At 47.7% G+C, this 26,824-nt stretch overlaps 1 protein-coding gene across 1 annotated transcript; it reads left to right on the plus strand.

The window, feature by feature from the left end:
* The first annotated feature begins 771 nt into the window (after positions 1-771).
* MORF4L1 (mortality factor 4 like 1) lies at positions 772-26,824 on the plus strand. Its single transcript, XM_070953895.1, has 13 exons — positions 772-874; positions 1,013-1,059; positions 1,212-1,279; positions 2,268-2,354; positions 5,742-5,822; positions 6,846-6,908; positions 8,181-8,206; positions 9,982-10,070; positions 10,844-10,945; positions 11,089-11,177; positions 12,276-12,448; positions 13,317-13,401; positions 26,085-26,824. Exons 1-13 carry the CDS (start codon positions 835-837, stop codon positions 26,167-26,169), a joined length of 1,035 nt encoding a protein of 344 aa, XP_070809996.1. The 5' UTR covers positions 772-834; the 3' UTR covers positions 26,170-26,824.

Raw genomic sequence — 26,824 nt, forward strand, 5'->3', positions numbered from 1 at the left:
TTCCCCAGCACCGTTATGCCTAAGGAGGGCTGTATTGCTATTATCCTTCTCTTCTTTCCTATTACCTTCTCCGATCGGTATCTTACGATTGTATCCTTGTTGTATCTTATGAATCACGATAGGTCACTTTGTTGTTTGTATGCTTATGCGCCGGAGACAAACGTGTCCAACGACTCCGATCACACCTGGCCAAGGAAGAAGAGTTTGTTGGGCAGCGTTCTGATATTCAGGAACAATTCCTGCATCCTTTTCTGCACTCCTCAGTGAAACCAAGCCATGGGGGGGGGGTTCCCTCGCGCCTTTGTCTGCCGTGGGGACTTCTTCCATCACCGCAGGCGCAGCCCAGCCAAGCGCTTCCATTCCGAAAGCCGCCTTCGGCTCGCTGGGCGACTCGCTGGGCAACCTAAGGCCAGGAGGAGCCCAAGAGGCGGCGTCTTTGCGGGAGGGGAGGGGAGGGGAGGGGAGGGGGCCCAACCCGACGGAACCGGAAGCGCCCCCGAGCTGAAGCCGGGCTCCCCACAAGGCACCCAGGGCAGATCCTGCAGCGGGCGGGGAGCGGGGCTCGGAGGCGCGGATCGGGTGACGTCGCACCCCGCATCTCGCCGAGGCTTCCGGGACAAGCCGGCCGCTGAAGCCGCCCGGGAAGCGCCGTCCGGTGAGATCCCCGCGGGGCGTTTCTACAGTCCCGTCAGAGTAGCCGCCCCCTCGGACGGACTACCGCTCCCGGCATGCCCCGGGGCCGTGGGCGGGGCTCCTTGCGCAGGCGCACCGCTTCCCCTCTTGCCATAATGCGGCGGCGGCGGCGACGGGAGGGGGAGGCCGAGTCGCTCCTAAATGGCGCCCAAGCAAGACCCGAAGCCTAAATTCCAAGAGGGTGAGAGGCGGCGCGGCCTGGCGGGGGCGGGCTTTCCCCCTTGGCCGCGGGGCGGGCGGGCGGCCCTCCCTCCCTCCCTCCCTCCCTCCCTCCCTCCGCGCCGGCCCGGCCCGGCCACTAACGCCCGTTTCCGCGCAGGTGAGCGGGTGCTGTGCTTCCACGGGCCTCTCCTGTACGAAGCCAAGGTACGTGGCGGCCCTTCGCGCCCACCCCGATGGGAGACCGCCGGGCTGCCCCGGGCTGCCGGCTCGGCCGGGCGCGGAAGAAGGCCGCGGGCCTCCCCGGAGCCGAGCCCTGCCTGGCGGCCGCCCCCCCCTAACGCCTCTCCTCCCCCCAGTGCGTGAAGGTGGCCATCAAGGACAAGCAGGTGAAGTACTTCATCCACTACAGCGGCTGGAACAAGAAGTGAGTCCCGGCGACCCCCCCCGACCCCCCCCTCCGGGCCCCTCGGCTCGCTCGGGGCAGGGAGGAGGAAGGGCCCCGGTCAAGTGTGGCCGGAGTGGGAGTCGCCCCGGGGGGCTGCCCAGCCCTTGGGAGGCCGAGACTCCTCTTCGCCCGGGAAAGCCCCCCCCCCACCCCACCCCCCCGGGGGCCTGTGCGGGCTCCCGCCTTGGCCTCGGAAGCCGCCGCCTGGACCGAGGCCGGACAAGGCTGCCCTCCGAGATCTTCGCCTGTTCCGCCCAGTTTTTCGATTCTGCGCCCTTTTCATTGCTCTTCCTCTGTACAGGCTGTTAATGTTCCCCGCTCAGAACTCTTCTGGAAGTGATTTCTTTAATTATTCAAATTATTTTCAAATTATTGCACTAGAGCTTAACTTTCCTTGATGAAAAATAGAATTCACCGGATTGTACATTTCTGAAAAATGGGTTACAGGGAGTCCTCAGCTTATATCCACAAGTGGGATCAATTTCCATTGCTCAGAAAGGTGTTTCTTAAAATTGCCGCACGTGATTTCAATCTCTTTTTTTGCCATAATTGCTAAGCTAATCACTGCAGCTGTTAAGTAAATCAGTCATTAAGCGAATCTGGCTTTCTCCATTGCCTTGTCGGAAGCTGGCTGGGAAGGTGATCGCTCAACCATAGGATGTTGCAACTGTTATGAACAAATGCCAGTTGCTGAGCAGCTGAATTTGGATCACATGACCATGGAATTGATACAATAGTCATAAGTGTGAGGATAGATTGTAAATCATTTTTTTCAGGCCTATTGTAACTTCGAACATCACTGAATGATGGTAAGTCAAGGATTACCTATAATTTGGTTCTGATTTAGGTGTTAGGGTTATTCTAGCCACTGTATCCTTAGCCGTTGCCAGAAATAAAGGTTGGGCCCCTTTGATGAATTTACAGCCTTCTGGTTAGATGGTCCAAAAGCTGTCCCGTTTTCTTTCAGCTGGGATGAATGGGTTCCAGAAAGCAGAGTCCTCAAATACGTCGACACCAATCTGCAGAAGCAGAAAGAACTTCAAAAGGCCAATCAGTAAGTATTATCTATAGAACCATTTCTGTGCATCCAGCAGTTTTGTTGATAGGTGATAGGCACCTGAGGCAGGACTGAAGCTTAATAAGAGACATTCAACAATAGGAGGCTCAGTTCCCTCATGGAGACTTGTGATTACTAACACAATTGACAGAATTATTTGCCATTTGTGGTGTGTTCACCAAATGTGTTCATGCCTCAGCATTTGAATGGCACCAAGTGTAATATTTTTAGGGGCATGCAGGATAAATCTGAGAGTTGGGGTGGGGGGACATATCCAGGAAACTACAGACCTGACAGCAATACCTGGGAAGATCCTGGAAAAGATAATCATGCAACAGATCTGCAAACACCTAGAAGCAAGCAAAGTTATAAACAGAAACCAATATGAGTTTGTCAAAAATAGTTCATGTCAAACAACTCTTATTTTATTTTTTGACCAAGTGACCAAATTAGTGGCCCAGTGAAATACTGTGGACATAGTATATTGGATTTCAGTAAGTCATTTGGCAAAGCAGAACTACAACCTTCTTGGTAAGCTACAAAAATGTGGAATAGACAACATCACTGCCAGATGTATTTGTAACTGGGTGACAAACCGCACACAATGTGTAGTCCTTAATGGTACTATATCTACGTGGAGGGAAGTAAGCAGTGGGGTACTCCAAGGTTCTGTTTTAGGACCAATACTCTTCAATGTCTTCATAAATGATTTAGATCCGTGATGGCGAACATATGGCAGGCGTGCCAGAGGTGGCATGCAGAGCCCTCTCTGCTGGCACACGTGCTATCACCCCAGGTCAGATTTCCATGGCATTTCTTTCGTGAGCTTCTATTTCCCTGCAAATGATGAAACAAGCTCACGAAAGAAAAAGATCTTACCTCTTGCTGTGCTGCCGGTGTTGGGATGCCCACCTCCCGCCAGCCAGCTGGTCTTTGGGTCTCTGCTGCGCATGCTTGCATGTCCACTCATGCATGCACACATGTCCATGCATGTGCATGTCCGCACATTTGCATGTTTGCACATGCACATGCACATGTCTGCACATAGGCCCATGTGTGCGCGCACCTTTCAGTTTGGGCATGCACATGCACGCAGTTTGGGCACTTGGTGTCTAAAAGTTTTGCCATCACTGATTTAGATGATGGAAGCTGGCAAAAATTGGCCACACCCCAGAAGATAAGATCAAGATCCAGATGGAACTCGACAGACTTGAACACTGGGCCCTAACTAACAAAATGAAACTCAGTGTAGTAAGATTTTACACTTCGGTAAGAAAAACCAAATTTACAGGTATAGATTAGGTGAAACATGGTTCAATAGCAATGACTCTGAGAGAGATCTAGTGGACAACCACTTAAATGTGAGACAGCAGTGTGCTGCAGCCACCAGAAATGCCAATGCAACCCTAGGCTGCATTAACAGGAACCGAATTGAGATCACATGAAGTGTTAGTACCGCTTTATAAAAGACTTTGGTAAGACCACGCTTGCAATACTGCATCCAGTTTTGGTCATCACAATATAAAGATGTTGAGACTTTGGAAAGATTGCAAAGAAGAGCAAACAAAGACGATTGGGGGCTAGAGGGTAAAATGTATGAGGAACGTTTGTGAGAATTGGGCATGTCTAATGAAAAGGACTAGGGCAACAGGATAGTGTTTCAATATCTCAGATTGCCACAAAGAAGAAGGATCAACGTATTTTCCAAAACACTAAAAGGCAAGACAAGAAACCATGGATGGAAACTAATCAAGGAGAGAAGCAATCTAGAACTAAAGAAATTTCCTGACAGAACAATTAACCAATGGAATGGCTCACCTTCAAAAGTTATGGGTGCCTCATCACTGGAGGCTTTTAAGAAGAGACTGGACGGTAATTTGTCTGAAACTGTATAAGGAGGATGGACTAGAAGACCTCCAAAGTCCCTTCCAACTCTGATGATCTATGATGTATGGATTGAGGCTTTTAAAACATTTTAATGTTTAAAAGCATTTAGGCTACAGCAGTTCTGTACTTTATATTCTATATTTTTAACCCTTTTTCTACAAAATCCTAGCAGTGAATTTCCAAGGAATCCCGACAAAAACACTATCTCACATTTTTGGTGACACTGCCACTAGTTTCTCAGTTTTTTGAGTTTATGATGATTTATTGGATGCTAACAAAATAACATGTTTTTAAGAAGGTGAGTTGCCCGGAATGCACCACTTTGACAGCCAAATTGGGTTGTCCCTGGGGGGGCAGGGGGGGCTCTTGCTTTACTTTGCACCAGAGGAACAAAAGGCCACCTGCTGCCTCCTTACTTGACAGAGGAGAAGCAAAAAGTCCAGCCTGTTCTAACAATTGTGAGAACCCAGAATGCCTCTATTTCCACCCCCTGCCTATTGTTTGTCTTGGTTCGTGGTTCAGAGTTCCCTGCTAACTGCTTGTCGTTTCCTTTGTTCTCCTCATATTGTTGAATATGTTATTCATGACATCCTGGGAAAGAAAAACATCCGTAATCCTTTTAAACTGTTATGCCTTGATTTTGTCTTAATTTTGGGGATGATCTGAGCACACCACAAGAAACAAAAGCAAAAAATAATAATAATTAAAAAATGGCCTGGTAGTAACCAAGAAGAATTTTCAAATAGGGCTAGTAGTATGTCTTACTTTTTAGTTCAGGGGGATAAATACTTTTATTTTCTGTTAAATATGCTTCTGTTTCTGGAAGAGATGAATATATTTTGGTTTGCAGTTGCTGTTTTGATTATGTCATAGTCCAGTAGTTTCTGGTGTGTGGCCCCATAGGATTCTGATACTCCACATCCCATTTCTAGCTCATCTAGTCTGGAGGGTTTATTTTTTATTTATTAAATGTATTTGCCATCCATCTTGTTTAGAAGAGACGGGTTGTTTGGTGGACCCCCACCCCACCCCCACCCCCACCCGGTTGCTGCCGCCTTTGTAGGCTGATGTACAAAGATTTGAGCTACAAGTACAGTAGATACTCCCTGTGAAGGAAAGTTAGATTGGGAGGGAGCTTAAGTTCTTTATTTGGAGGTTAGACTGCTTTCCCAGTTTTTCTTAAACCAGTAATCCCTATCTTGGTTTTAGGTAAATGAGAGTAGTCATTTTAACTGAATTTATTTCATTTAAACTGAAATCCAATGATGGTTATGAATTGTGCACATTGTAGTTTGGTACCCTTCCTGCCTTGTTCTTGGAATAAGGGGGTCACATGGTCCTTCAAGAAAATGCAGACTCCTCTCAAACCAGCAGCAGGAGAAGCCAAGAAGCTTCTTTGGAAGGTGCTGCAGTCCTTTTCCTAGTGCACTATTTGCACGCTTAGGGAGATGTACTTGTGTGGCTAATTAAAACATCTTTGCTTCCTTCCTTTGAAAGGGAACAGTATGCAGAAGGAAAGATGAGAGGGGCTGCTCCAGGCAAGAAAACGTCTGGACTCCAGCAGAAAAATGTTGAAGTGTAAGAAAATCATTTTTTAATTTTTTTCTTTTAACTCTTTCATCTAGGAGATCATAATTCACATGCTAAAATGGCTTCCTGCGTGTGAAATATTGTATTAGAAAATGCAGCTTTCATCTGAAATCTTTGCCCTTTAAATGGTTGTTAGGTGAATATAAAGGGACCCCTTCCAAGCTTCTTCCTGTTATAGTTTGGTTTAGATCTATGGAACTCCGAGTAAATGTGTAGATTTTATGTGGAAGAGTTTTATTATTATTACATTATAAACCACATAAATTTTGCATTGAGCAGCACCCTGCCATCATTTTGAGCTTGGATCCCAACAACTTTTAATTTTTATGCAGTTTAGACAATTTAGCTGCTGGTAGAATTTTCCTCACATTTCTTTATGAGTGGGTCACTTTTCAAATCTGGAAATCTTTAATCTTTAGATTAGCTGATGACAGAGAATTCCTGAGTCATGAATCCTGGGGTCCGTTTCCAACTGGGCATACTAAATGGGCCTCATTTGGATGGAGCTATCCTCTGGATATTTCCTTTCAGAACGTTGAATTTTAGGGGACTTCAGCTGGTTTTCAGGAAGTAGAATGTTATGAGCAAACTTCCCTATTGTCCCTTCTAGAATGCTGCATAGTTTCTTGAGTGTGGATCTTCTCTCTAGGTAGAATCCTGTTTAGGTAAGCACCAGTGGCAGTTACAGTACTGATACTGATTTCAAAGGGAATTGTTTGTCTGTTGGAGACCTTAGCAGCAGCAGTTCCTGATCTGACCTTCTATGAAAAAAAATCTAACTTTTATAAGCTTGAAGTTCCTCTCGAGAATTTCCAACCTTTAGATGGAAAAAGCACAATACAGAGAGTCACTTGTCTTAACTGGGTGCCCTTCTAAATAACACTAAACATTTTTTGGGCCTGGCAATATTCGTCTGTGTGCTTGTTGTCTTGTTAACTCTGGCACCGTTTTTTCAAGTGGAACTGAGGACTCTGATGCTCTCTCCTTAACTGCATCCCCGTTTATGCCTAGGTTCTTCAGGCGAGACGGAGCACACACCGTTTGCAGTTTGGAAACCCCTGCAATATCGACACGGTGAGTTAAGGATGGAATGTCACACAGGGATCTGCATCCTGATTTCCTTGCTTCTTTAGATTTTAGATTTAGATTTTCTGTGCAATTTACCAGTAGTTAAAACTTTCTCTGTAATATGATGAACTTCTGAAAAAATAATGGCATACAGGCAGTCCTTGACTTAACAATCATTCATTTACTGACCGTTCAAAGTCATAATGGCACTGAAAAAAGTGATTTATGACCATTCTCACACTTATTACTGTTGCAGCATCCCCATGGTCACGTGATCAAAATTTGGAACCTTGGCAACTGGCATATATTTATGACAGTTGCAGTGTCCCAAGATCATGCAATCACTTTTTGCAACTTTCTGGCAAAGTTAATGGGGAAACTAGATTCAGTTAACAACTGTGGCAAGAAAGGTTGTAAAACGGGGCAATATTCACTTAATCTGTCTTGTTTAGCAATGGAAATTTTGGGCTCAATTTGGTCATAAGTAGAGGACTACCTGTATTAGTCCTTGAATTTTATTCAGCAGAGAAGACACTATTGGAATTCAGAAATTATAATGACTCAAAAGTATTCTTCTTGAATTTTTCCCCCTTAGGTAATCAGTGGGTTGTCCCCTTTTAAACCGATAAACTTCCATTAATTCTAGATCTGCGAATTTGGAACAATATTCAGATGTTGCTCTACATGATGGAGTAACAACCCCCAAACTGAGTGGAAGTTCAAGCAAAGTCCAACTTGTGCTGCGGGTATAGAATGTTGGTGAAGTTAGGAAAAGCAACAAGCTATTCCAATCAGCTGGCATAATCAAATCCAGTTACTGCTATGCAGAATAATAATTAACCTGATCAAACTGCACTTAACATCCTTCAGTGTTTACTGTTACATGATTCAAAGTTTTCATTAAATGGTGAAAGAACGATTAGGCTGGAGTAGAATGAAAACCACTGCCACAGAGTACTCTTACATTGCTAGTAATATTTGCTTTGATTCTATGACTTGCCTACAAGTGAGGAAAATGCACTATCTTCGTAGGCTCTTTAGTTGGTTAAACCTTCTATTTTTTCTAGTAGTAATTAGTAATAATAAATAGTAATAAGAATTCATCTTCAAACATTAGTTGTGCAAAATGTATCATTTTAAAAATGGGGGCTTTGGAAAGCTGCATTTCAACTAATTCTTAGCTAGAACTGATATGAGTGGTGGGAAAACAAGAAAAAGGAAGTAGTCAGTGGAACTGTTTTGCACATGCAGTAACAGGTCTCTTTTTCTCTTTGGCAGGAAGACCAAAAAGAACAAACAGAAAAGTAAGAATTATTTTACTTTTATAAGGCTCTTGAATATTTTACCCAGCATCCCAGACGAGAGATTTTAAAAATGTGGAAGTAACTTAACTTGCCTGTCAAAATGATTCTCAAATTAAACTCAGTACAAAGACATTTGTACATGTTTGCTGCAGAGAGGATATTAATTTGTTAGATTAATATCCTGTCTTTCATATAGGAGCTCAAGGTGGCATATATATATTTTCTCCCCCAATTTTTTTACCTACAACCACGATCCAATGAGTAGATACGTTGAGCAGAGAGTGATTGGGTCAATGTCACCTGCTGCACACATGCAGGATGGAATTGAGATCTTGCCTATACTTTACTTTTAACTCCACACTGGCTCTCATAAAGCCGGTAGCTGTTTTCAGATTTCAGGCATTCCATTCACTCTTTAAGCTCCTCAACACACACATCCGCCAAAATATTTTTTGAATGTTTGATCCTCACTTGATGGAAAGGGGCCCTCTGAGGTCACAGAATAGTGGAAAGTGTCCCCTTGGGTGCACTTTTTGCATTTCTGTGTTGGGCCTTCTAGCAGTACAGATAGTCTTACGATGGAACCAGAATTTCCATTGCTAAGTGATGTGGTTGTAAAGTATGGCTGCACTGTTTAGCAATAGCAGTCCCTGCTATTAAGATTGCTGCTCTTAACCGAATCCCGCAGTTGTTAGGTGCAGTAGCTTCCTGCTGACTACCTACAACCAAAGTCAATGGGGAAAATGGCAGGAAATTGTGAGTGCCAGGCCTGTAGACAGGCAAGTGGCTGCTCTGAGTGGGGGAACAGAACTGTCTCTGTGTGTGTGCGTGCAAGAGGCATGACATGCAGGGATGCAAGAAAGAGTTGGGGAAGGTGTGTATGAGAAGGTGTGCAGAGCAGATCAGGGAGGGTGCATGAGGAGTACCATATGGGAAGAATGTGTGGGGCCGCAGGAGTGGGGATCTGGGAGGGTGAACAGGAATGCCTGTGAACACAGAGGGACTGGGGGAGGGAATGCGAGCGGGGAGACTTACCCCGTGATTTTGCCCTTCCCTGCTGGCTTCCCCATTGACCTCTGGGGAAGCCAGCAGGGAAGTTTGAAAATGATGATCGCAGAATGCTTTGATCGAGTTGTAAATGAAAACAGGTTGCCAAGAACCCAGATTGGGATCCTGTAGCCATGGGAATTCTGAGGACCAGTGGTAATCACCATTTGTTCAGCAGTGTCATAATCTGGAATGCTTGCTGACCTAATGGTGGTAGAGCAAGGACTACCTGTACCTGTTCATTTTCAACTGGTGGCAGTGATGCCTGGAAACACAGCATATCTGGAGGTGGGGAAAAGGCACACTGGGTTAAAAATGTTGATATCCCTCAACTAAGAGTTCAGATTAACTCATGAACAGATCAACTGTAAATACATTTACTTCTTCTGTTAAAAGTGTTGGCAAAAAGATTGAACCTATAGGCATTCTGTTTGATCGTAAGAGAAAGGTGAGAGAATTGCCTGATATGGTTTGGATCAAAAGGTTCAGTTGACTCAGACATTGCATCATTTAAAAACACTTTTGCAGTTGTTCTTAACAATACTGAATAATGGAGCAAAAAAACCCTGTTTTGTACAGAGCTTTTGTTTAAAAGCATTACATAATGGAAAGGGCACTCTTCTATGTTGGTGACATTTGTCTCTGCTCTGAAGCAGCATGTATGGAGTGCAGTTTTTGAAAATGCTTAGCTTTAAAAACCACCTTAATTTTTTTGCTTCTATGATTAGCTCCAGGAATTGGCGAGGGAAGCAGCTCCAGTGAAAACCCTCAGCCTCCCAGGAAGAAAAGAGCTCGAGTAGACCCTACGGTGGAAAGTGTAGGTATTTGCCCTTGGGCGGTTGTTCCGGGAGGCAGCCAGGCCCATCTGCACCTGGCTTCCTGGCAGATTGCTGTCTTCGCTGGGACTTGCTTCTGCTTTGGGCACTCAGGAGGAGGTTTCAGGGGCATCACCCGGGCTCCCCTTACTGAGTGCTTTGCCATTTTCTTCTTTCAGCGCTGGTGCTCCAAACTAAGTGCTAGGAAAGATGTATGGCAAATTGTTGAACCCTCTGGTCACCTCTTGGGGGGAACGTCAAGAAATGCGTAGCTTGATTCTTTATTCTGTTGCTTACTTTTGCTGGTGGGTTCTTGATATAGGTTCCTTGACGGCTTTTGTGTACTGTTATTATTGACATATTAGCAGAGACGATTCTTGTATTTCTGTAAAAGACCTTCATTTGGAACCCTTGGCCGCCTTTTTGGGTCCAGGGCAGCACTTGGCCCTTCCTTGTTCGGTTGCTTAATTTTGGAAGGTTTGTTTGTACACTGAGTCTCAAAGGTGCTTTTATTTTAAAGGTAACCAGACTTCCTGATTTTTGTTTGAGATATTTCACTACTCATCCAAGAAGCTTCTTCAGTTCTAACTAGGAAGAAGCTGCTTGTATGGGAAGAAAAACGTCTTAAAGAAAAGTCAGAAAATCCAGTTGCGTTTAAAAGAAAAGCACCTTTGGCACAACTACGACCTGGATGAATGAGACATTTGTACATAGAGTTGCGCCCAACTCAAATTTAGTGTCCCAGAATTTAAAGTTTGCATTTCTGTTTCTTCAGGAAGAAACTTTTATGAACAGAGTTGAAGTAAAGGTAAAAATACCAGAAGAGCTGAAACCGTGGCTTGTAGATGACTGGGATTTGATTACACGCCAAAAGCAGGTGAGTTTGAAATTGTGCCTTTAATTAGCTGGCTCCTTCTCTGTGTTTCAGCTCGGTGATGGGTATTTATGTTTTAAATGTCTTCAGGGCTGATGGATGGGCATTTTATGTCAGTCTCTGATGGTCTCTGGCTTTTTTCTCAGCTCTTCTACCTTCCGGCCAAGAAGAATGTAGACTCAATTTTAGAGGACTATGCAAACTACAAGAAGTCACGAGGAAACACAGATAACAAGTGAGGAACTGAGGCTGAGCAGCTGGTTGGTCCTGAAGGGCAGGGCAGTCATCTGCTGACCACAAGCCCATGTCCTGGCCAGGGGTAAAATTCAGCAGGTTCTGACAGGTTCTGGAGAACCAGTACCGGAAATTTTGGATAGTTCAGAGAACAGGCTGGTCCCAGAGTGGGGAGGGAATGGGGATTTTGCAGTATCCTTCCCCTGCCACGCCTACCAAGCCACGCCACGCCCACAGAATTTCACCACTGGTCCTGGCCCAGCTCTTGGAAAGGAGGCTCTTGCTTTGGGGAAGCAACAATAGGAGGCTGTTTAAAGGCACACATCCTCAAACAGATAGTGAACCTATCTGAGGCTCTGGAGGCTGGGGACAGCAAAAAACGTCACTTCCTGTCCCACCAGGAGTTGGGAAATGGGTCGTTTCAGGCCTCCGGAGAGCCTCAGAGTGGTGAAGGTTGTTTTCGCCCTCCCCAGATGCACAGAGAGGATCTAGAGCCAGGTGAGAAAAAAAAACGGGCCTACTGGGCCATCGCGTGCCAGGAGCAGGGGGAGGGGAGGTTGCGCATGCAGGCGAACCTCCCCTGCCACCCCCCCTCCTGGCACGCAATGGCAAAAAGGTTAGCCATCACTGTTCTAGCAGATCCAAGGCACTTCCTTTGTGGGGAATCAGGCTAGGTTAGGGCAGGCTATTTCGATCCGCAAGAGGCTGCTGAATGGAAGACATCTCTGGAGCCAGTTTGGTCCTTGGGCTTCCCTTCCTTCCAAGTGCAAATGCTTTTCAAAGTTTTGCTGCTTGTCAACTGTAATACTTAACTGCAGTAAGATTGAGGACCCAGAAATATATCCTCTCCCTACCTCCGCCTGAAGCTCTCCGCTCTCAGGAAAACCAAATGCCATCCTATCCAGCCCTGTTCCCAACATCCTTACAAAAGCATGCCGGTCTTGGCATTGGCCTCGTGTGGCTTGCAACAGTGCCACCCCTGCCTCAAGTCACTGAGCCTGTCCTTTGGGCTCATCTGTTGGGACTCAGGAAAACTCTCTCTTTTCCACGGTCTCTTACCACATCTTTGTTGTGTTGTTTTGTTCTGGCTGTGCATCAGAGAATATGCTGTGAATGAAGTTGTGGCAGGCATCAAAGAATACTTCAACGTTATGCTGGGGACCCAACTGTTGTATAAATTTGAGCGGCCACAATATGCAGAAATCTTAGCGGATCATCCAGACGCACCCATGTCCCAGGTCTATGGAGCACCACACCTCCTCCGGTTGTTCGGTATGGATCACACTTTATGCACAAGGGCATAAAACGAAAGGAGAAACCTGTTTTGGCCAGTGCATTTTTTCACACATGCCATTGTCAAGATCTTACCTCTCCCTATTTGCATTACTTTTAAGCCTCCTTTAAAGCTGTCCATGTTTAAAGGATCCCTCTGTAAAGCCAATTGAAGGCCTGTGGTAGCAAAATGGGAATATCAGGTAATCCTGAGAGGGGCTGTTTCCTGATCAAGCTTTCTTCATTCCTCTAGATGGAAAACCAGGGGGCTTCCGGCAAAGGAAAGTTCCTTCTGTACTGTCTAAGAAGTTCCGACTTCTGCTAATGACTCCTTGGTGCTTTTCCCTAATTTCTTCTGCATTTTCCTACCCTCAGGAAATAGATGGGTAGAAGATAGATAGCCTAGGTAGTTGGCATAGGTAGTGCCATGGGCATGGTGCAGATAGTTTGCATGACTGAGATGCTAAGAACTATTTTTTTTTAGCGCTCAAAGTCCTTTGGGAAGAAAGGTTCCTCATCTCATCTCCAGGCAGCTTCAATCCAGTTGACAGTTGATAGAAAGTTGGAGGCAGTAGATTAGGAGGCTGGGGACAGGAGAAAGAAGGAAGTGGTTGGGGGCTTGCTGATCTCTTGCACAGCATCTCTGGCCCTCTCAGCTGAAGAACGTCTGGCAAAGCAGGGCATCAGCCCCTTTCCCACAAGCACTCCTTTCTGGGTCCTTCTCTCCACACACCCCCAGCCCAGTTCAGCAGGTACTGAACTACCTCAGGTCAAGTTCAAGCAAAGTCTTAAGGTTTGAATGGTTGCTGCCAAGAAGCTTGTAAACCTGTTTTCCTTGATGCATCTTTTTATTTTGTGTTTGAAACAGTCAGGATTGGAGCAATGCTTGCTTACACACCTCTTGATGAGAAGAGCTTGGCCTTGCTGTTGAACTATTTGCACGACTTCCTAAAGTACGTATAAAGACTACCTTTAACCTCTCAAGAGCGAAGTACCGTATTTTTCGGAGTATAAGACGCACCTTTTTCCCCCCTAAAAGGGGGTGAAAATTTAGGTGCATCTTATACACCGAATGTAGCCCCACCCACCCACTGGCCCCCACCCTTTGGCCTCTGTCTCCCAGCAGTTTACCTGCTTGAAGCAAGCAGCAAGAAGAAACAGCTCGTTTCAGCTTCAGCACAGCCTAATTAGCATAAATTGATTGTCTGTTGGATTGGCCTCCCAACTCTCAGCTGTTTTGCTCTCTGCTGCTTGCTGCAAGGAGGTAAATTGCTGGGAGCAGATTTTTTTTTTCTTGTGCTAATCAAGCTATGCTGAAAATGAAAGTAAAGTAGGCTATTTGTTGTTTGCTGCAACAGGCAAAATTGCTCAGAGGAAGAGGCAGATTTCTTTTTCTTTTTGTTGTTTTCCTTACCAAAAAAGGTAGGTGTGTCTTATAGTCCAGTGCGTCTTATACTCCGAAAAATATGGTATGTTGGTACTCATGGTTTGCAAAGACATCACCAAGATCCAGGCATAGCTACCACACCAACATGTGATGTTAAGACTGTCCTGTCTCGGCCTGTGTTGGTACTGGATGGTCTGCCTTGTGAGATGTGGCCATTAATTTAGAAAATCTCTTCAGTGGCTGCTGTTTTCCAGTGAGAGGAGATGGGTGATGTGACCTGGGTACGGCAGGGTGATTTTTTTTTTTTTTCTGTGCCTTCCGGTCAGTGTTTGTTCTTGGGAATTGCCTGGACTAGTCCCTGCAGTTTTCTTATACAGCAGCAGAATCATAATCACAGAGTTGGGACCTTGGAGATCTTCTAGCCCAACCCCCTCCCCAAAGCAGGAGATCATATTGTATCCTGGACAGATGGTTGTCCAATCTTTTCTTGAAGACCTCCACTGCTTAATCGTTCTCACAACCATATGAAGATAGTGTTTCACTGTGGGCTCCTCTAGACCCATTTATTATTATTATTACTATTGTTATTATTGTTATTATTGATCATCGCACAGTCAGCCAGATGTTCAGACTGTGTTTGGCATTTTTGTCCACCTATTGAGTCCTAACCAAGGACCTGGGATAGGCAGATGTGGATGTTAGATGGTATTACAGATATCGACACAGGATGGAAGTTGTTCCAAGTAAACCTGCCTTCTGCAATTGACTGATGGCACGAATTTGTCAATGCCAATGATCAAGTGGTGCTCCAGTTGTTTTGGGATTGCACCTAAGGCACCTATTACTATTGGTAATAGTACACTTGCTTGACCTTGCCACAGTTGTTCTATTTCTATGTTTTTGTTTGTTTGTTTGTTTGTTTTATTAAATTTAAATACCGCCCTACTCCCGAAGGACTCAGTGCGGTGAACAGGCACAAAATAAAATACATAAATACAAAAGTTAGAAACATAATTAAAACCAAATTAAATAATTTAGCCCAAGACAATTAAAAATCCCAATAATTTAAAAACAAATTAAAATTCCAATTTAAAAATTTAAAAGAAAGGGGAGAAAATTAGGCCAGGCTGGCTTGCTGGAATAGGAGGGTCTTAAGAGCACGGCGGAAAGTGCGCAGATCCGGGATCCTCCGTATCTCTGGGGGGAGCTCGTTCCAGATAATGGGTGCCCCCACAGAGAAGGCCCTCCCCCTGGGGGCCGCCAGTCGACACTGCTTGGCTGACGGCACCTGGAGGAGCCCCTCTCTATGAGAGCGTACCGGCCGGTGGGAGGCTGTTTGTGGTAGTAGGCGGTCCCGTAAATAATCAGGTCCTAAGCCATGGAGCGCTCTAAAGGTGGTGACCAAAACCTTGAAGCACACCTAGAAGACCACCTCCCGGTGCTAGTGCAGCTCGCGCAGGAGAGGTGTCACACGGGAGCGCCATGTTGCTCCCATAACCACCCGCGCAGCCGCACTCTGCGCCAGTTGGAGCCTCCGGGTGCTCCTCAAGGGGAGCCCCATGTAGAGAGCGTTACAATAGTCCAGGTGGGAGGTGACGAGGGCATGAGTGACTGTATGTAGGGAGTCCTGATCCAGAAAGGGACGCAACTGGCGAATCAGGCGAACCTGATGAAAAATCCTCCCGGTCACGGCCGTCAAGTGCTCTTCTAAAGACAGCCGTGAATCCAGGAGGACGCCCAAGTTGCGAGCCCTCTCCGTGGGGGCCAGCGATTCGCCCCCAATAGTCAGCGATGGCGTCAACTGACTATATCGGGACGTTGGAAACCATAGCCACTCGGTCTTGGATGGGTTGAGCCTGAGTCTGTTCCTCCCCATCCAGATCCGCACGGCCTCCAGACACCGGGACATCACTTCAAGGGCATCGTTGGTGTGGTCCGGGATGGAGATGTACAGCTGGGTATCATCAGCGTACTGGTGGTACTTCACTCCGAAACCACGGATGATCTCGCCCAATGGCTTTACAGAAATATTGAACAAAAGGGGCGAGAGGACCAACCCTTGTGGCATCCCACATATGAGGGGCCTCGGGGTTGACCTCTGCTCCCCTGCCAACACAGACTGCAACTGGTCAGAGAGAAAGGAGGAGGAGAACCACCGTAGTACAGTGCCCCCCACCCCCAACTCTTCCAACCGGTGCAGCATGATACCATGGTCGATGGTATCAAAAGCCGCTGAGAGATCTAATAGGACCAGGACAGAGGAGCAACCCCTGTCCCGAGCCCTCCAAAGATCATCAACCAACGCGACCAATGCCCTTTCCGTCCCTAACCATACTCTCAACAACCTTTGCCACAAAACGAAGGTTGGAGACCAGACGATAATCAGCCAACACTGCCGGGTCCGGGGAAGGGTTCTTGAGGGGAGCCCTCACCACCGCCTCTTTCAAGGTGGCGGGGAAGTCACCCTCACCCAACGAAGCATTTATAATCCTCTGGAGCCAGCCTCGCATCACCTCCCGGGAAGCCAGCACTAACCAGGGGGGACACAGGTCCAATAAACAAGTGGTCATGTTCAGTCTACCCAGAATCCTGTCCACGTCCTCGGGGGTCACAGGATCAAACTCATCCCAGATAACATTCTCAAGACCTGCCCCAGTCCCTCCCCCTGAGACTACCCAGTCGGAGTCCAAATCTTCCTGGAACTGAGTGATTTTGTCATACAGATATTGAACAAAATCCTCTGCTCTATCCTCCAAGAGGTCCTCCCGCGCTTCCTGGTGGAGCAGGGAGCGGGTCACCCTAAACAGGGCGGCCGGGCGGTTATCTGATGACGCAATAAGAGCAGCAAAATAGCTACATTTCGCTGCTTTTATCGCCACTAGGTAATTCTTAATATGAGATCTTACCAGTGTCCGATCCGATTCCGAAAGACTGGCCCTCCAACTATGCTCTAGGTGTCTTTTCCGGCGCTTCAACTCCCTCAGCTCCTCAGTGAACCAAGGAGCCAAATGAGACCGGCGCCGGGTCAGAAGCCGCAAAGGCACGACCCGATTCAGAGCTCCAGCAGCCGCCCTATCCCAGGCGGCCACTAGGTCTCCAGTCGAGGTGTATGCCAGAGCCTCAGGAAATGGCCCAAGCTCCCATCTGGAACCTGTCAGGTTCCATCAGGCGCCTGGGGTGGAACCATCTCTGGCTCCGCCTCCCTGCGGCGGGGTGCAGCGGTTTGAAGGTCGAGACGAAGGAGAGAGTGATCTGACCATGACAAGGGCTCGGTAACTATATCCCCTATCTCAAGATCACTCAACCACTGTCCAGAGACACAAACCAGATCCAGCATGTTTCTCCCCGTGTGGGTAGGGCCATGAATTAAGTGGGTCAGGTCCATGGCTGTCATGGAAGCCATGAACTCCTGAGCCACCTCAGATGCCTCACCCACGGACGGCAAGTTGAAATCCCCCATGACCATAAACCTAGGGGTATCAACCGCCACCGCGGCGATGATGTTGAGTAGCTCGGGCAAGACTGCTGCCACGTGGCAGGGAGCCAGGTACGTGATCAGCAAACCCATCTGAGCCCCATGACCCCATTTCACAAGGAGGGATTCACAGCCAGCCGTCTGAGGAATAGTGGCCTCCCTCGGTCTCAGACCTTCTTTAATGATAACCGCTACCCCCCCCCCCCCGCCCCTACCCTGCAACCTCGGCTGATGGAATGCGTGGAAACCTGGTGGGCACATTTCAACGAGAGGGACCCCCCCTTGGCCCAACCAGGTTTCCGTAATATCTGCCAGGTCTGCTCCCCCCTCCTGGACAAGATCACAAATGAGGGGGGCTTTATTTACTACAGACCTGGCATTGCACAGCATCAGCCGAAGGGCCGGGCCCTGAGGATCTGCGCAACATGGAGAATGAGTGGAGCTTTGGGGGCCGGAGCGCACCACCGCTCGAAGATAGTGGGGGCGCGCTCCCCTAACACGATATGGCCCCCTGCTCCCGCCATATCTACCCCTCCCACCCACAGTACTGATAGTAAAAGCTTTATCTGGATGAGCTTTAACCCCCCTCTCAACCCCAGGCCCCCCACCCTCCATGCCGCGCTTCACAGCCATACCCGGCCCTCCCCTTAGTGGGTTATCCCCCATACCCACGACCCTACTTCTAATCCAACCCTCCCCCTCCCTGGAACCCCTTAATAAATTAGCTAAAACTATATATAAAAAACCCCCCAACCCCCTCTTTACGGCATGCCACCTCTCTGGGTTCCAAAACCCTTCATCGAGGTAGGCCTTCGATAACGTAGAAGGCCAGGTTTGCGAGGGGGGAGTCTCGCAAGGCAAAGAGCTGAGCCGGTGAATACATCCCTAAAAGTCCACCTGGGGAAGATGGCGTGAGGCCAAGGATTCGATGATGGTAAATTTAAAAGGTCCGGGAGAGACAGTCCACTATTTTGGCACGGATCTAACCGGGGCTCCACTGTCCTCTCACAGCAGTGGAGAGGAGTCTCAGGCCGATGCCCCGAAGAGCAATGACCAAGCCACCCTCTCACAGCGACTGGTATTGCCAGGTCTTATTCGGTGGCAGCAGCAGCAGCAGGGTGACTCCCTCGGTGACCGCACCCAGGCTTAAACCTCTCCTCACAGCAAGGCATTATAAATGTAACTGGGACTGATGATACAGCCGGAAACCGGGGGTCAATTGTAGTCAGATCAGGGGTCCAATAAGTCCAAATGCAGTCCAATGCCGGTGCAGATAAGGTCCAGTTCGAATGGCCTTTGTATTTTGTTATCTTCTCAAATTCTTTCTCTTTTATTCTATTGTCTCCAGGCACTGACACATCCACTATCCAGACTTTTTTGTCTTATTGACAATTGTTAAGTCAGGTATGATGTGGCAGGTGCCAGTCTGTTTGAATTCTAAAGTCCCAGAACAATTTAACGTCTTCATTTTCTATGATTTTCTCTATTTTATGGTCCCACCAGTTCTTGCTTGCAGGCACATATTTCTTGCAGATCTTCCAGTGCACCATTGTTGCTACTTTGTCATGCCGCTGCTTGTAGTCAGTCTGTGTGATCTTGCAGCAGCTTATCAGATGATCCACTATTTCTTCAGCTTCTTTGCATAGGCGGCACTTACTATCTGTTGCTGTCTTCTCAATTCTGGCTTTGTATGCATTTGTTCTTAAGGCTTGGTCTTGTGCAGCCAAAATTAATCCCTCGGTCTCTTTAATTTTCCTGCTCTTAGCCATTGCCAGGTCTTATTATCTGCTTTCCCTGCTATTTGTTTTAATGTACTGGCTATGTAGTGCTTTGTCTTCCCATGCCTCCATTCTGTTCTTCATTTGGTCTTTCTTGTAGACCAATTTGGTCTCTCCAGTAGTCAGTAAGCCTTCTTGGCATGCTAACTTCAGTGCATCTTCTTCACTGTCCATCAGATATTTTTCCAAAGCCCTTTTTTCTTCAACCATCTGATGTACTTCCACACCACTTACTTGCCTTGGTAGGTAGAGTCTGTCAATGCAAAGATGAAAGGCATGATTCATTGTCATTATTTTTCTGATCTTCCTATCCATTGCTTTTAGTTCCGCTTGTCCACTATTCCTGCTGTGTATCTAATGACTGGAATTGCCCAGATGGTGCCTTGATGGTATTTCCTTCCTTGACTTTAGACTTTAAGATCTTCTTCACTCTCTTGATGTATTAATCTCTAACCTTTTTCTTGACTTCAGTGTGCCTGATGTTGTCAACCTGAAGGATACCCAGGTGTTTGTAGTAATCATCTTCATCCAGACTCTTAATGTTATTTTCGTGGGGCATCTTGATTCCTTCAGTTTTCACTATTTTTCCTTGTTTGATAGTAAGTGTCCAATTCAAACTCCATTGCAGTATATATGGACAGTATTGAGCAGAGATTCTATTTCAGGTAATGTTTTTCCATTCTTGATCCTAGGGAGGCCACTGTACCTCAGATAGCCGGTTGTGAGTCTCTCCTTGTGAAGTGGGGCCATGGGAGGCAGATGGGCCTGCTGGTTACGTACCTGGCTCCTTGCTGCGTGGCAGCGGCCCTGCCCGAGCTCCTCAATGTTATAGCCGGGGTGGTGGTTGATACCCCCAGGCTTTTAGTCATGGGGGATTTCAACCTGCCGTCCATCGGTGAAGCATCTGAGGCGGCTCGGGAGTTCATGGCTTCCATGACGGCCATGGACCTGACCCAGTTAATTCAGGGCCCCACTCACATAGGAGGAAACACGCTGGACTTGGTTTTCGTCTCTGGTCAGTGGTTGAATGGCTTAGATACAGGGGATATAGTTATTGAACCCTTGTCATGGTCAGACCATTCTCTCCTTAGACTTGACTTCCTGACCGCTATGCCCCACCGCAGGGAGGCGGAACCAATTAGGTGGTTCCGCCCCAGGCGCCTGATGGATCCTGATAGGTTCCAAATGGAGCTTGGGCCATTTCCTGAGACTCTGGCACGCGACTCGACTGAGGACCTGGTGACCGCCTGGGATAGGGCGGCCGCTGGTGCTTTAGATCGGGTCGTGCCTTTGCGGCCTCTGACCCGGCGCCGAATCTGCCCAGCTCCTTGGTTCTCCGAGGAGCTGAGGGGGATGAAACGCCGGAAAAGATGCCTAGAGAGTAGTTGGAGGGCCAGTCGCTCCGAATCTGACCATACACTAGTGAGGTCTTATATCAAGACCTACTTAGTGGCGATAAAGGCGGCGAAGTGTAATTACTTTTCCGCTCTTATCGCGTCGGCAGAAAATCGCCCAGCTGCCTTGTTTAGGGTGACTCGCTCCCTTCTCCACCTGGGAGCGCGGGAAGACCCCTTGCAAGGTCGTGCTGAGGATTTTGCGCATTATCTGCACGATAAAGTCGCTCAGATTCGGGAAGGCTTGGACTCCGACTGGGTAGGTACGGGCGGGTTGTCCGAGGTCTGTCTTGAGACGGTTATCTGGGATGAGTTTGACCCTGTGACTCCCGAGGACGTGGACAGGATGCTGGGGAGGTTGAACGCAACCACATGTTTATTGGACCCGTGTCCCTCCTGGTTGGTGCTGGCTACCCGGGAGGTTACACGAGGCTGGCTCCAGAGGATTATAAACGCTTCCTTGAGTGAGGGGTTCTTGCCTCCCGCCTTGAAAGAGGCGGTGGTGAGGCCCCTCCTCAAGAAGCCCTCTCTGGACCCAGCTGTGTTAGCAAACTATCGTCCAGTTTCCAACCTTCGCTTTCTGGCGAAGGTTGTTGAGAGTGTGGTTGCACGACAGCTCCCCCAGTACCTGGAGGAAACCGTCTATCTAGATCCGTTCCAGTCCGGCTTCAGGCCCGGGTACAGCACGGAAACGGCATTGGTCGCGTTGGTTGATGATCTCTGGAGGGCTCGGGACAGAGGTTGTTCCTCTGTTCTGGTCCTATTAGACCTCTCAGCGGCTTTTGATACCATCGACCATGGTATCATGCTGCGCCGGTTGGAGGGGTTGGGAGTGGGAGGCACTGTTTTACGGTGGTTCTCCTCCTATCTCTCCGACAGGTCGCAGTCTGTGTTGGCTGGAGGGCAGAGGTCGACCTCAAGGCACTTGGTTTGTGGGGTGCCACAAGGGTCGGTCCTCTCGCCTCTCCTGTTCAACATTTATGTGAAGCCGCTGGGCGAGATCATCCGTGGTTTTGGGGTACAGTGCCATCTGTACGCTGATGACACCCAGCTGTACATCTCCACCCCAGACCACCCCAACGATGCCCTTGAAGTGATGTCCCGGTGCCTGGAGGCGGTGCGGGTCTGGATGGGGCGGAACAGGCTCCGACTCAATCCCTCCAAGACTGAGTGGCTGTGGCTGCCGGCGTCCCGATATAGTCAGCTGGTGCCATCGCTGACTATTGGGGGCGAGACATTGGCCCCCACGGAGAGGGTGCGTAACTTGGGTGTCCTCCTGGACGCACGGCTGTCTTTAGAAGAGCATTTGACGGCCGTGGCCAGGGGGGCTTTCTATCAGGTCCGCCTGATACGCCAGTTGCGCCCCTTTCTGGATCGGGACTCCCTATGCACGGTCACTCATGCCCTCGTTACTTCCCGCCTTGACTACTGTAATGCTCTCTACATGGGGCTCCCCTTGAGGAGCACTCGGAGGCTCCAACTGGTGCAGAATGCGGCCGCGCGGGTACTTATGGGGGCGGCATGGCGCTCCCACGTGACACCTCTCCTGCGCGAGCTGCATTGGCTTCCGGTGGTCTTCCGAGTGCGCTTCAAGGTGTTGGTTCTCATCTTCAAAGCGCTCCATGGCTTAGGACCCAGTTATTTACGAGACCACCTTCTGCCTCCGATAACCTCCCACCGGCCAACACGCTCCCACAGAGAGGGTCTCCTCAGGGTGCCGTCTGTCAGGCAATGTCGGCTGGCGACCCCCCGGGGAAGAGCCTTCTCTGTGGGGGCACCCGCCCTCTGGAATGAGCTGCCCCCAGGGATACGACTAATCCCGGATCTCCGGACCTTCCGCCGGGCCCTGAAGACGTTTTTATTTCAGCAAGCCGGGCTGGGTTAAAAAATTTTTAATTGGTGAATTTTATGGGTAATGGGGTTTTAAATTGGAGAAGCCTAAGATAATTTAATTCTGTTTTAATGTATTTTAATATTTGTATTGTGTGTTTTTAATTTTGGCTGTTCACCGCCCCGAGTCCTTCGGGAGAGGGGGCGGTATAAAAATTTAATAAATAAATAAATAAATAAATAAATAATACAGCTTCAGCTCATTCATGTAAAGGAGGTGTAAGAGTCTGGCAAATGTTTTTGATGCTTGATAGCCATGGCCTGAGTTGCTCAGTATTCTTGACAGAGGAAAGAGTGCAATGATAAATTGTGGTGATAGTGAATCTCCTTGGAATATTCCTCTCTTGGTATTAATCTCTCCCAGCCTCTCACCATTGACCTGCAACTGTGTCTTCCATTTGCACAAAGTTTCTAATGTTTCTACTGACTCCTGTTATTTCTAGGCACTTGATTATCCATCCAGTCATGTGGCAGACAATTGAATGCCATTTTGTAGTCAATCCATGCTACATTTAGGTTGGTCTTCCTTCTCTTGTAGTTTTCCAAAACAATGGTTTTGTCAGTTAGGAGAGTTGATCTTTTGTTCTTCTGCTCTTAGGGCGGTTTCCTTTCTGCTCAGGTGGAAAGAGATTGTTTTTAACTATATTCTGTTAGACTGTCTCAGCCACCACACCAGTTAGCAATTTGAAAGTTGTTGGTAAGCAAGTAATTGGCTTGTAGTTGCCTGGTGCTGCCCCTTTTGCTGGATCTTTCCTTATCAAGTAGGTTTTGCCAGATATTTAGCCAGTCTTCAATTTCACCTCCTTGTAGTATGTTGTTAAACTGCTTGGCAATGAGTTGGTATAGACCAGTTAGATATTTCAACCCAAAACCATGCACTTCATCTTCACCTGGTGCTGACCAATTCTTGCTCTTCCTTGCTCTTCTCTCTACCATTTCTCTTGTTATTACTGGTTCTTTCGTTTCAACTTCTTTTTTATTCTTATCCACCTCTTTTAACCAAGTTGTGTCCTTGTTGAGAGATTTTTTTTTTCTTTTCCTCACCAAAAAAAGTAGGTGTGTCTTATAGTCCGGTGTGTCTTATACTCTGAAAAATACGGTACATTTCAGATACAAAATGATAAGTTCTTAATGATTCAGTGAAGCCATTTTTACCTACTGTCTTGAGTTCCAACTTGAATATCCTGTTTCCTTAGACACATTTCTCAATCTAGCAAAGCTGGAACTGAGTCATAAAGTGCAGCCCTAATGAAGGTACACATTGATTTTATCTAGTAGTAGAATAATAGTAGTCTAAAGAACTATCATTAATGTGGTAATAGTTGAGGTTCAAACAGGTGCTTAAAGGCGGAGGTATTCATTTGTGCCTAGTGCCTTTCTAAAGTGGTTTCAGATAATGTTAAGTTTCACTTTGAATGTAGAAGGTGAATATATCAACTGGATCCAATTTTCAGGAAATTCAACCAGAAATCAGAATGCATGGGAATAAATGGATTGAAACATTTTTATATTGTTCTACAGGAGGTCCATCAAGACATGTGTCTTGCCATTCCTCAACACTCAGCTCATCCTTTTTTTAGTTCACCAGCAGCCAGGGCACCAGTTCTTGCTCTGAGAAGTCTTAACGGTGGGAGAGGACAGAGGGCTTCTCTTGATCTGGGGGAGGGGGGGCGGCTCTGCACCAGGTTCTCTTCACCTGAAGCTCTGCCTGGCATGCCCTCCCCCGTCCCATGCGCCTGGTTTTGGTTTTCCCACCTGGCTGAAGAAGGGCTTTACAGTGCTTCCTCTGAAATCCTCCTAGACTGATTGTGGGTGATGCTGTTGCCCAGATGTCAGGCTGACAGGCTTGTTTCCTCCCCCACTTTACAAGTGGGAGGGAGGTTTGCCCTTCTCTGATCATCTAATTCTCTGGTGCTCTTCCAATCCTCCCTGGTTTCTCTAGAGATCCAAAGAAGGGGCATGCCCTGTGTCTTTTAGACACTTCATAAACTTTGCCTTTAAGAGGCAGGAGGAGAGGGAGAGCCTTGGTAGTACAGTGGTCTAAGGCACCCTGTTATTAAGCTGGTTATTAAGACCAGCTGCCTGCAATTACTGCAGGTTCGAATCTCTCCAAGGCTCAAGGTTGACTCAGCCTTCCATCCTTTCTAAGGTAGGTAAATTGAGGACCCAGTTGTGGGGGCAATAAGCTGACTTTGTATAAATATACAAAAGGATGAAGGCTATTGCTGAGCACATTGTAAGCCGCCCTGAGTCTCCGGAGAAGGGCAGCATATAAATCAAATTAAAAAAAAAAAAACCTGTAGCAAAGGTGCCTAAGCCACATCATCCCCTCTCCCTACAGGAGATGGCTTCTTAGGCATTTGGCACTGATCTTTCCATGACAGATCTGTAGGAAAGCAAGCTGGGCTGTCTCAGACCCTTTCTGTCTGCAGAGGCAGCCAGAAGATGAGAGGGCAACAGTGGGCCCTCAGTCATAATCTCAGCCACCATTTTTCTGTCTCCTACCAGAGATAACAGGTCAACTAGATTAAAACCTGTGCTTGGATTTCCTCTCCCTGGCTTGGATGAGATGCCTGTTTGATTTCACAATAGTATCAAAACCACAAAGTTCCACAGGTGCTTGCATTGCTTAAAGCTTGATTTAGACTTCAGGGATATAGGCCTCTTGTCGTTTGGAGATGGTTGCTTAACTATTGCATTTATACTCCTGCAAATGTCGAGCTGGCCAGGGGGTGTTCAAACCACAGTGTGCCTTGCCTTCCATCCGCCTCCCAACAGGAAGTCAGATTAACCACTCGACATGCAGGACGCACATTTCCACATTGTGCATCGTTGAGATTTGGGAGACGTGCACCTTGGGCCGTCTGCAACTTGCCTGTAGCCATCAATCGCTTTGCATGGAGCTATATGCCAGTGTCTCTGCACAGTTGCAGACAAGTCTAAATTGAACTTTAGTATGGGCGGATGCAAGAGTGCCATCCAACTTGCCCCTCCTGAGTTGTCCAAACTTTGTCCAAACTTTTCCTTTGGGGGGCCGAGGCTGGAGTCCCTCGTGCTATTTCAGCTCACCTCAGGCCAAACGGGTCATCTGCTGACTCCTTGTGTTCAGCAGGCATCCTTCTTTTTCTTGATCTCTTATTTTTTGGAGGGTAATAAGCAGCATTTGGCACCTGTCCAAGCAGGTCTGATGGGCGTGGGGGTGGGTGAGAAGTGGGTAAGGAAGCCGCTTTCTTTGAAGTTTCAGTGCATTCCCCAGATGAGCTGCAGAGCCACAAATGGCATCGCCATAAAGAACAGCACATTTCTAGATTGCTTGTCTTCCTTCGAACAAATATTTATGTGGAAATAGAAGTAGGAGCTAAATTGTTTCCATTTCCCCTCTTCATACTTTCTCCTCCCTCAGCACCACCCTTTGTTGTGGAAAGTTATATGTTGCCACTGCAGCAGCATTGTGTTGAAGGGCTTGAAATGGTATGCATGGAGCCCTCCTCCCGCCCCATTTCCCCTGCTCCAGAGAGATCGTTAGCGGGAGCTGGCCCTCGGTCTCAGTTCTTCAAAAGCAGGAGGAGGGATGGTGATGGGGGTACAGCAGTGACCCAGGTGAAATGCTGAGTAGGGTTGCTGTGAAGGTAATGTGGGGGATCAGGTCCCCAAGGCCGAGCCTCTTTGGTGTCAGTGTTAGAGTCACACTGGGCTTTTCCTTCCTTCGCAGGTATTTAGCCAAGAATTCTTCAGCACTCTTCAGTGCAAGCGACTATGAGGTGGCACCTCCAGAATATCACCGGAAAGCCGTGTGAGCCACGTGCTATAACAGCACATAGGAGATGGCAGATTACCAGAAGAGATCCTTTGGTCTCTGCAGCTGCCCACTAAGTTCCACGTTTGTCCACAGTCCCTTCCTTGCACATGCATCTCTGCACAAATGGCAAAAGTGTTTGTGTCGTCAGTTGGAACTGCCACCATCTGAGTCCCAAGGGTGTTTCTTCAGTCCTGAAGGAAGGAAGACCGGCTCCTGGGATGCTTTACTGCAGCGGTTTGATGTTGGAATGTCGCTGGAAATGCACGATGGTTTCATAGCCCGAACTCCTGCATGCTTCTTGGTCCGCTTTCTTTGGAGCAAAGCCTTACCTGCTGCTGACGGTTTGATGCCGTGTTGTCAACCTTTCCCACAAACAAACTGGCTGCCAGTATTGGGGGGAGGGGGATCAAGCACAGATGGGGGGGAGGGAAGGGTCCTTGTGTGCTTTCTTGGTGTTGGGAGGGTAAAATGTTGTGAACGTGTCTGTTCTTTGCATAGCTGAAGAATTGTGGGATTAGTAGGTGGGGTTGAATGCACCTTCTAGCATAGAAGGAATTTGCCATGGTCCCCCCAGGTGTGGTGTGGTGATACGATATTCTCTGCAGGAGATAGGTACAAGTCTCCAAATAAAATTTTCTACTTCAGCTGTTAAA

Source organism: Pituophis catenifer, unplaced genomic scaffold (genome assembly GCF_029215685.1).
Source record: "Pituophis catenifer annectens isolate HBS135680 unplaced genomic scaffold, rPitCat1.0.hap2 SCAF_14, whole genome shotgun sequence".
NCBI classification, from domain to species: Eukaryota; Metazoa; Chordata; class Lepidosauria; order Squamata; family Colubridae; genus Pituophis; species Pituophis catenifer.

Excerpts from the sequence above, each read along its gene's own strand:
- MORF4L1 (XM_070953895.1), top strand. The coding sequence starts at position 835 with ATGGCGCCCAAGCAAGACCCGAAGCCTAAATTCCAAGAGG. Across the intron at positions 2,355-5,741 it reads GAACTTCAAAAGGCCAATCA|GGAACAGTATGCAGAAGGAA; the intron begins GTAAGTATTATC and ends TTCCTTTGAAAG. Across the intron at positions 13,402-26,084 it reads TATTTGCACGACTTCCTAAA|GTATTTAGCCAAGAATTCTT; the intron begins GTACGTATAAAG and ends CTTCCTTCGCAG.